This window comes from Oncorhynchus keta, chromosome 14, assembly GCF_023373465.1.
Source record: "Oncorhynchus keta strain PuntledgeMale-10-30-2019 chromosome 14, Oket_V2, whole genome shotgun sequence".
Taxonomy (NCBI): domain Eukaryota; kingdom Metazoa; phylum Chordata; class Actinopteri; order Salmoniformes; family Salmonidae; genus Oncorhynchus; species Oncorhynchus keta.
In genome coordinates this window covers 49,467,409-49,477,712 of record NC_068434.1, presented here as the reverse complement: position 1 = coordinate 49,477,712, position 10,304 = coordinate 49,467,409, and the positions used below count along the sequence as shown (strand labels likewise).

The following is a 10,304-nucleotide window of genomic DNA, read 5'->3' as shown; positions in this document are numbered from 1 at the left end:
CCCCGAGCTAACAAGGTCATCTGTCATTCTGCTGCTGAACAGGCAACTGTTCCTAGGTTGTCATTGAAAATAAGAATTTGTTCTTAAGCGACTTGCCTAGTTAAATAAAGGTAAAATTGACAGTGTGAAAAGAAGGAAGCCTGTAAAGAATACAAATATTACAAGACATCCATCCTGTTTGCAACAAGGCAGTAAAGTAATATTGCAATAAATGTGACAAAGCAATTCCCTTTTTGTTTTGAATACAAAACCAATACCACACACCACTCTTCATAATTTCAAGTATATTGGCAGCAGCATCATGTTATGGGTAATCGTTAAGAACTGGAGAGTTCGGAAAAACGGAACGGAATAGAGCTAAGCACAGGCAAAATCCTAGAGGAAAACCTGGTTCAGTCTGCTCTCCACCAGACACTGTGAGATGAATTCCCCTTTCAGCAGAACAATAACCTAATCACAAGGCCAAATCTGAAATTGAGTTATTTACCAAGAACAGTTACAAGTATTGACTTAAATCTACTTGAAAATCTATGGAAAGACTTGAAAATGGCTTTCTAGCAACTATCAACAACCAATTTGACAGAGCTTGAAGAATTTTGAAAATAATAATTGGCAAATTTGACACAATCCAGGTGTGGAAAGCTCTTATAGACTTAACCGGAAAGAGACAGCTGTAATCGCTGCCAATGGTATTTCTGCAAAGTATTGACTCAGGGGGTGGGAATACTTACGTAAATGAGACATTTCAATAAATTTGCAAACATTTCTAAAACATGCTTTCACTTTGTTATTTTTTTAATCCAGTTTGAATTCAGACTAACACAAATGTTGAATAATTAAAGGGGCATGAATACTTTCTGAAGGCACTGTATGTCAGTTTCATTAAGACGGCAGAACTGGCAGTGTACAAGCTCAACCTTTATTGACAGAGTACAAGATCACACATGAGCTGGTATGACACTTTCTCTCATTGGTAGCCCAAAGAGCTCTAACCCAAGGCCACGCCTCCAGTGGCATACCACTCTGCATACCACTGCTGGTTTGCTTCTAAAGCTAAGCAGGGTTGGTCTAAAGAAATATCTCAATGCCCCAGGGCAGTGATTGGGGACGTTGCCCTGTGTAGCGTGCCATCTTTTGGATAGGACTTTAAATGGGTGTCCTGACTTGCTGTGGTCACTAAAGAACCCATGGCACTTATCGTAAGAGTAGTGTCAATCCCAGTGTCCTGGCTAAATTCCCAGTCTGTCCCTCATACCATCACAGTCACCTAATCATCCCCAGTTTACAATTGGATAATTCATCCCCCCTCCTCTCCCCTGTAAATATTCCCCAGGTCGTTGTTGTAAATGAGAATGTGTTCTCAGTCAACTTACCTGGTTAAATAAAAACACATTCCTCCAGATCCTCAAATAGGCTACAATATATTTTGTCAGAATGTATTTTTTATTGTACTTGACACATATTAACAGCACAAAAATGCATTTTAAATTACCACAAGAATTACGACAAAAATGTTACATTATCGGTCAGGTAGTGATTTCTTTTCAAGTTGAAGAGAGGCACGACTATATAGTCACATTTTTTTTTATGAAGTTGAACATGACAGAATTTTTTGGGGTGAAATCAAATGTTTTTTTTAAACCATAATTTAAATGACATCACTAACCACATTCGCATCCACAGTTTTTATACGAGTATAGTCATACCGTATATTTAAAAAATCAAGACAGCGGTGATGGAAACTGATGGTTCAGTTTTATAAATGCCGACAGAAAATGTGTTCGTTGGTGGGATATTTTTGTGTCTGTAAAATTAATTATGCGTGACATGGCAGTGGAACCGCCTTTATGCGCAAATATTGATATATAATAACAATCAAATTGAAGTAAACTTGGAGTCACGCAATAATATGGTGTGTGGTCCTCCCACTACGACTCCGGAAAGCATGCAGTTTATAAGGCTACAGATGAAATCATTTATGATGATCTTCACAGGGTGGTGACAGTAATCTTCATGTTCCTTTCCAATAAATATTGAGGGTCTTATTCAGGTGACATGATGATCGATGCTTGACTGCCGTTTGACAAATACAAATATTCTCGCTCTTATCCATAATAATCTCATCATGTAGACTAGCCTACCCGCACTGTATCTACGAACTGTTGGCTAGAGTGCATGTGCGAAGACCAAAGTAGGCACACAGCTTTTGTGAGGAAACTATTGGTAGAGTTGAAAATGCAATGGAAACACGTTGAACTGTAGATTTTTATTCGGTACATGTAAACTTAAGCGAAAAAGTACATTTTGTGTGCATTCACTGATTTTTATACGCCACAAGTCTGTTTGGTGGAAACACACCGCTGGTGGGATAATGCACATATTTTCTTTACGGCGATTTTATAATATTCACATGGAAATCTGTTGCCAATTGGATTGAAACCTAGCTAGTTTTGGCTTGGTGGCAAATTCTCCATTGATCAACACGTAAAGAGTAATTTAAGAATCCTCTGAAGGGACAAACTATGTCATATGCCGAATTAGGAACAACTGTGGCCACCCTGTCGACTAGATGTCATAGTCATGCATTTCTGGAATTGTCAGGCATTACATGCACTTTAACAAAGATGCAAATGCATGTACATGCATCTCTGGAATAAATGTTAAGGCATTACATGCATTTTAACAAAGATGTAAATGTATGTACATCTAAGTTAAATATATTGAGAAAAAAAGATGTATGGGATGAATGCACTAATGTAAGTTGCTCTGGATGAGAGCATCTGCTAAATGACTAAAATGTAAAATATATGTTATAATCCAAGTAAAGATGTACTGATGAGTTCGGAATTCCATGATCGGAACTCAAGAGCTGCATTAACTGTATGTAACCTCTAAAGCAACCTCTATCGATTCATGCAGACAGCTACTGTCAGACTCATACAGACTAGACTAGAACACTCAAGTGACCATGTAAAGCCAATGAAGCTGAAGACAAAATTAAATGTGTGAGGACAACAAAGGATTCCCAGCTCGCTCATAATGTCCCCATAGTGTTCCCTTGAGGTTCTCCTTTGGTTATTTGAAAAATTACTTTTCCACATCGTTCTGGGAACCAACATTTGTTTGCTGGGTTTTCATTTTTCAATTAGGAGCAAACTGCAACAGGACCACATGCTCATGAAACTGCACAAGGAGTGGTTATTGTAAAGCTGTGAACAGGCCCTGCTGAACGTGCTACAAGTGTTGTTGTCAGATAAAGCATGGGAATGTTGGAGCCACTAGAGGGACATAAAGTCACTTCTCTTTAACCACCCTCACTCCATGGCAGTACAATAGTTTTATATGGCTGAATCTCAATTGTATATCCTTGATCCCAAAGAGATCCTATTCAATTATATGTAGTTCTACATAATTCTATCCTTGTCATTTCTCCTTGCCTCCTTCTGAGAGGACGATCTTTTGCTCCAAAGTGCTTTGAGAAGGAGATAAGGATTTGAGGAATGAAGGAATAACAATTGATATTTACCCAATGATTCCATACCATCTGAATGACCAGACACATTATTATTATTAGGGATCTACAACCTTCACCAAAGAATGCCACAGATGGAAATTTGCTATCTTGACAACAAAATATTTTAAGAGGGGGAAATATGACTTGTTCATCTGAATTGATTGGTATTGTTGTTAGAATATATAGAGGACTGAGAATCTACCTACAGAAAAAAAACTATAATAAAGGCACATTTGAAGCGTCTAATTATCATCATTCAAATGGACAAACCACAGAATTAGTGGAGCTTACAAGATATTGGACATCAAAACGTTTGCCTGAATGTGGAGTACCAGACTAAACTGTATTCTTTCAGATACCGGTCACCAGTTTGTAGATTAATATTTCAGTATTTATGAAGAGCAATTTCAACAACACAATGCACATAAATGGTAAACTATTACAAATGAAGCTTTTTTAATTTATTTACTTTATTGTCACATACACCTGTTCGGTGCAGTGAAATGTGTTGTTTTACAAGGTCAGCCATAGTAGTACGGCGCCCCTGGAGCAAATTAGGGTTAAGTGTCTTGCTCAAGGGAACATCAACAGATTGTTGGCTAAGGTATTCTAACAAGCGACCTTTCAGTTACTGGCACAAAGCACTAACCGCTAGGCTACCTGCCACCCAGTTGGCTACAGTACCTGCCACCCAGTTTCTAAATCGAAATTAATTTTGAAGCACTTAGTTTCTCATTACCACAGTCAGACTGAATCTTAAAAGGATTTTCTATTTACCACTATCGTTACATTTAGTATGTGTAGTAGTAGTAATGTATGAGTCTACCCTCATAGATTCCGTCCGACCCTCCTAATAAAGTGATTTATGATTGGTGGATGGGGATGCATAGTGGTTGTGTAGTCTTCAGAGACCAAAGAGAGTGAAGCATGTTAACATGCAGGGGTCAGGACCAAGGCCAAATAAACACTAAAACCCCAGTTAGGATCATGCAAAGTCAAGTGATCACCATTTGGTGTGAAAGCATGGGTGCTTCAGCTCAAGGACATGGCACAGTAAAGCAGCACAGCGTAACATACACAAGTCCAGACTCTTAGAGCTATACATGCTACATTTCATCTCCTTACGATACACCTTTTACAAATTTTCAAAGACAAAAAAGTGTCTCAATGGCAACCTATTCCCTAAATAGTACAGTCCTACATGGGGAACAGGGTGCCATTTGAGATTTTCCCAAAGATTGATCAATCTCCACCAACTCTGATTTGATCTGCTGGCAGAAGAACCATGTTTCACGTCAATGATGTCACGCCCTGGGAGAGGGATGATGAGGTCACACAATGACACCTCACTTCCTGTTTACCCTTCCTCGCAGTAAACACATTCAAAAGATCACCCCATCATCGCCTAAAAACAACAAGGATTTTCTTCCTACGTTCCTTCTCAATTCTCTCTCTCTCTCTCTATCTCTTCAATAATCCACTCTCTCTTTGTCGTTCATTATCCCAGGTATGCAGGCGTGTTGCCCACATAGAGGGACAGGGTTGCCAGGGTCCCGTTGCTCGCAGTGACTGTCCCTCAGGCCGGTAGGCGGGGCTCTATCTTAAGAGAGAGGTCATAGAGAGTGTCCTCATCCATGATCAGAGTCTTGTCCAACAGGTACTGAGTCACCTGGATAGAGGGAAGGGGTACACACTGAAGACTAGGAAAATAGCCATTGGCAATATAAAAAGTGTCTAGTAAGTAGGCGTACCTGAGGCTGGTGTTCTATCCTGTAGGGTGTCTGCTGGAACTGGCGGATCTCTCGGATGATGTGGGAGATCTAGGACACACAGCATTTTCATCACAGCTCTTCATCACATATCTCAGAACTCAATTAAATCTATGGCAGATCAATGGAAACAGCAGTGCTGCAGCTTCACTGAACATGTTCATGCTGTATTCTATGGGATGAAAGTGGTTTCACATTGGAATACAATGTGTGTAAAATAAAATAAAATGTTATTTGTCACATACATTGTAAACAACCGGGGTAGACTAACAGTGAAATTCTTACTTTACTGGCCCTTCCCAACAATGTAGAGAGAAAATACAGAGTGTGTGTGTTTTACCATCCTCATCTTGGAGAAGTTGACCAAGCCCTCCTCAGTGAAGTTAGGTGTTCCTTCCTCGATAAAGGCTAGGTCAGTCAGGTACATACCCAGGTAGGGCACACTGGGAGGGTTACAACTGGGGAAGAGAAAAGTAGGAGGGAGACAAGAAGAGAGTTAGGGACAAAATATTCTGGGTCACACCTCCCTCACTGAAAATAAAGTTTTCATCAATAAGATTTGTGTCTAACTTTTTCAGGGTTTCCCTCAGGTTTTTGAATCTCCCTTCAGACGACACAGTCTTCTGCAGCTTGTCCATCAGGGCTTTAGTCTGTCAAAACCAAACACAACCATGTTTTAACGTGTCTGGTTTAAAATCAACAAATACAAAAAAATAAAACTCTTGCACACTTGTATTCTTGATGCTTTCAACAATTGAATGGATCTTATTTAGCAATGTTTCATTCTCAAACTACTTTCATAAGGGTCTGAAATCAACCCCTCACCTCTACCCCTTTCGCTAACGCCTAAGTGTTTAGCTCCACCCAGTCTTCCCAGTGGATACTGGGAGCTTTCCCCGTGTACCGCTATTAGATCTGAGAACAGATCTTCAACAAAGCTTTATTAGCAAAAAATGTATTAAAATGCTCTCCCTTTCGCCTGAAGTGTGCACTCGTACACTTACCTTCATGGATTTAAAAAATAATGCAGTGTTGGTGAGGAATATGGTGGGAACTCCCTCCAGCCATGCTTGCACCAATCCAATGCATAAAGTTGATTGACGTGCCCGTGCTTCACACAGTGATACCATTTTGAATATTGGATAGTATTCCATGTGCTTATGCTAGAGACTTACCTTATTGTAGTGGCTGCAGCCCAATCCCTTCTTTCCGCTGATATAAAGCTTGCACCTATTCCATAACATGGGGCTTGTGAAAGCTGTGTTTTCTACACATGAGAGGATCCGGACATGAAAATCGTCACAAACTTGTCTGTAAAATCCGAACCGTTTGCACGACAATTTAATAAGTCAGCAACATCAAAAGGCGAGACTTTCACAACCACAGAGTTGTTCGACAACGTACACCGGCTTCAGGGGAGTCGTCTGATGTTAACCCCGTACAGGGATGCAAAAATGGCACAACGTGTATAGGGGGTTAAAAATGTATCCCTGAGTTTTCTTATATCTCTCAGATATAGGACAGACACATCAAAACCTTATTCCATATGATTTCTTTTTTGACTGTCTGTTTTGTCATGTACAAATGTGTTATTCAATGCATTTATATGGGCAATAGCAGTAAAGGCCAAATTCAATGTTTTACAAAATAATTGTAAAATATTTGTTTATATAATTTAAAATCAAATGGCTAAATTATAAATTTTATGACCATTTCAAAAAATGCAATATGTTAGTGTCACAACTGGCCTGTGAGGATCAGGTTCCAAAGGATCACGGTTCTACAGAGATATTCCTCCCTCCCGCAGAGACGGAGAGGTACAGTTGAAGTCGGAAGTTCACATACACTTTAGCCAAATGCATTTAAACTCAGTTGTTCACAATTCCTGACATTTAATTAAAGTAATTTCAAAAAATCTTAGGTCAGTTAGGATCGCCACTTCATTTTAAGAATGTGAAATGTCAGAATAATAGTAGAGCGAATGATTTATTTCAGCTTTTATTTCTTTCACCACATTCCCAGTGGGTCAGAAGTTTACATACACTCAATTAGTATTTGGTAGCATTGCCTTTAAATTGTTTTACTTAGGTCAAACGTTTCAGGTAGCCTTCACAAACTTCTCAAAATACGTTGGGTGAATTTTGGCCCATTCCTCCCGACAGAGCTGGTGTAACTGAGTCAGGTTTGCAGGCCTCCTTGCTTGCACATGCTTTTTCAGTTCTGTCGATAGGATTTCTGTCGAATTTTCGATAGGATTGAGGTCAGGGCTTTGTGATGGCCACTCCAATACCTTGGCTTTGTTGTCCTTAAGCAATTTTGCCACAACTTTGGATGTATGCTTGGGGTCATTGTCCATTTAGAAGACCCATTTGCAACCAAGCTTTAACTTCCTGACTGATGTCTTGAGATGTTGCTTCCATATATGCACATAATTTCCCCCCTCATGATGCCATCAATTTTGTGAAGAGCACCAGTCCCTCCTAGAGCAAATCACCCCCAAAACATGATGCTGCACTCCTGTGCTTCACGGTTGGGATGATGTTCTTTGGATTGCAAGCCTCCCCCTTTTTCCTCCAAACATAACGATGGTCATTATGGCCAAACAGTTCTATTTTTGTTTCATCAGACCAGAGGACATTTCTCCAAAAAGTATGATCTTTGTCCCCATGTGCGGTTGCGAACTGTAGTCTGGCTTTTATATGGCGGTTTTGGAGCAGTGGCTTCTTCCTTGCTGAGCAGCCTTTCAGGTTGTGTTGATATAGGACTTGTTTTACTGTGAATATAGATACGTTTGTACCCGTTTCCTCCAGCATCTTCACAAGGTCCTTTGCTGTTGTTCTGAGTTGATTTGCACTTTTCGCAGCAAAGTACGTGCATCTCTAGGAGACAGAACACATCTTCATCCTGAGCGGTATGACGGCTGCGTGGTCCCATGGTGTTTATACTTGCATACAATTGTTTGTTCAGATGAATGTGGTACCTTCGGGTGTTTGGAAATTGCCCCCAAATGATGAACCGGACTTGTGGAGGTCTACAAAAAAATTTCTGAGATCTTGACTGATTTCTTTTAATTTTCCCATGTTGTCAATCAAAGAGGCACTGAGTTTGAAGGTAGAGCTTGAAATACGTCCACAGGTACACTTCCAATTGACTCAAATGATGTCAATTAGCCTATCAGAAGCTTCTAAACCCATGACATAATTTTCTGGAATTTTCCAAGCTGTTTAAAGGCACAGTCAACTTAGTGTATGTAAACTTCTGACCCACTGGAATTGTGATACAGTGAGTTATAAGTGAAATAATCTCTCTGAACAGTTTTTGGAAAAATGACTTGTGTCATGCACAAAGTAGATGTCCTAATCGACTTGCCAAAACTATAATTTGTTAACTGACCTTAGAGCTTTTTATGTCTCTATTTTGGTTTGGTCAGGGTGTGATTTGGGTGGGTATTCTATGTTCCTTTTTTAATGTTTTTGTATTTCTTTGCTTTGGCCGGGTATGGTCCTCAATCAGGGACAGCTGTCTATCGTTGTCTCTGATTGGGAACCACAGGTCGCTTTTTCCCACAGGGTTTTTGTGGGTAGTTCATTTCTGTTTAGTGTTTTGCACCTTTCAGGACTGTTTCGGTTATTCCCTTTGTTATTTTGTTCAGTTTTAATAAAGAAAGCATGAACATTTACCACGCTGTGCTTTGGTCCGATGATTCCTCTTCTTCAGACGACGAATACCGTTACATGGAGTGGTTGAAAAATTAGTTTTAATGACTCTAACCTAAGTGTATGTAAACTTCTGACTTCAAATGTATAGAGGGATTGATGGGGGGGGGGGGGTTATAACCACACGCCCATCGTAAATTATAAGGCAGCAGCCCAACTCCTTCCTTGTCTCTAATGTGACATACTGGAATGTGTGTGCCTTATGGAGAATCTACCTCAGAACTGTAACATGCAATAAATGGACTTCGGGACATTATATTTCATCAGCCAAAATGGTGGTAACAATGATAGATGGAATATAAAAATGAATGTCGTTTTTGTTATGTTATTATAAATTACATGACAACGTTATAATGAAAACTCCCCTCCAAGTCTCCGACCACTACATTGTATCCTTTTCCCTCTCGCTCTCATCCAACACTTCCCACACTGCCCCTACTCGGATGGTATCGCGCCGTCCCAACCTTCGCTCTCTCTCCCCCGCTACTCTCTCCTCTTCCATCCTATCATCTCTTCCCTCTGCTCAAACCTTCTCCAACCTATCTCCTGATTCTGCCTCCTCAACCCTCCTCTCCTCCCTTTCTGCATCCTTTGACTCTCTATGTCCCCTATCTTCCAGGCCGGCTCGGTCCTCCCCTCCCGCTCCGTGGCTCGACGACTCATTGTGAGCTCACAGAACAGGGCTCCGGGCAGCCGAGCGGAAATGGAGGAAAACTCGCCTCCCTGCGGACCTGGCATCCTTTCGCTCCCTCCTCTCTACATTTTCCTCCTCTGTCTGAGGAAGTACAGTTCCCGCTCAGCCCAGTCAAAACTGTTCGCTGCTCTGGCTCCCCAATGGTGGAACACACTCCCTCACGACGCCAGGACAGCGGAGTCAATCACCACCTTCCGGAGACACCTGAAACCCCACCTCTTTAAGGAATACCTAGGATAGGATAAAGTAATCCTTCTCACCCCCCTTAAAAGATTTAGATGGACTATTGTAAAGTGGCTGTTCCACTGGATGTCATAAGGTGAATGCACCAATTTGTAAGTCGCTCTGGATAAGAGCGTCTGCTAAATGACTTAAATGTAATGTAATGTAAAACATTGTAACTTGAACAGTTTTCATAATGTTTGCATACTGTGCATTTTGTAGAAAATATCCAGATCAAAGAGAATGTTTTTGTAACGATGAACTGTGATTTTAGTTGTCTAAACGAGATTTTAGTTTCCGTCTTCATAACATGTTCTCTGGGTTTCCTGGAGCATAGCTCGTTACAAGGCAACATTTGTTCTAATACCTGGAAACCCAGAGAGCATGTC

At 40.5% G+C, this 10,304-nt stretch overlaps 1 protein-coding gene across 1 annotated transcript in view; it reads right to left on the bottom strand.

The window, feature by feature from the left end:
• Positions 1-2,251: 2,251 nt before the first annotated feature.
• The window catches only part of rasgrf2b (Ras protein-specific guanine nucleotide-releasing factor 2b), a 164,994-nt gene continuing 156,941 nt past the window's right edge, over positions 2,252-10,304 (bottom strand). Inside the window, exons 26-29 of the mRNA XM_052461900.1 lie at positions 5,854-5,933; positions 5,624-5,741; positions 5,266-5,334; positions 2,252-5,183 (exon numbers count right to left, since the gene is read on the bottom strand). Coding sequence (XP_052317860.1) covers positions 5,091-5,183; positions 5,266-5,334; positions 5,624-5,741; positions 5,854-5,933 — 360 coding nt within the window. The 3' untranslated portion in view covers positions 2,252-5,090. The remainder of the gene's footprint in view (positions 5,184-5,265; positions 5,335-5,623; positions 5,742-5,853; positions 5,934-10,304) is intronic.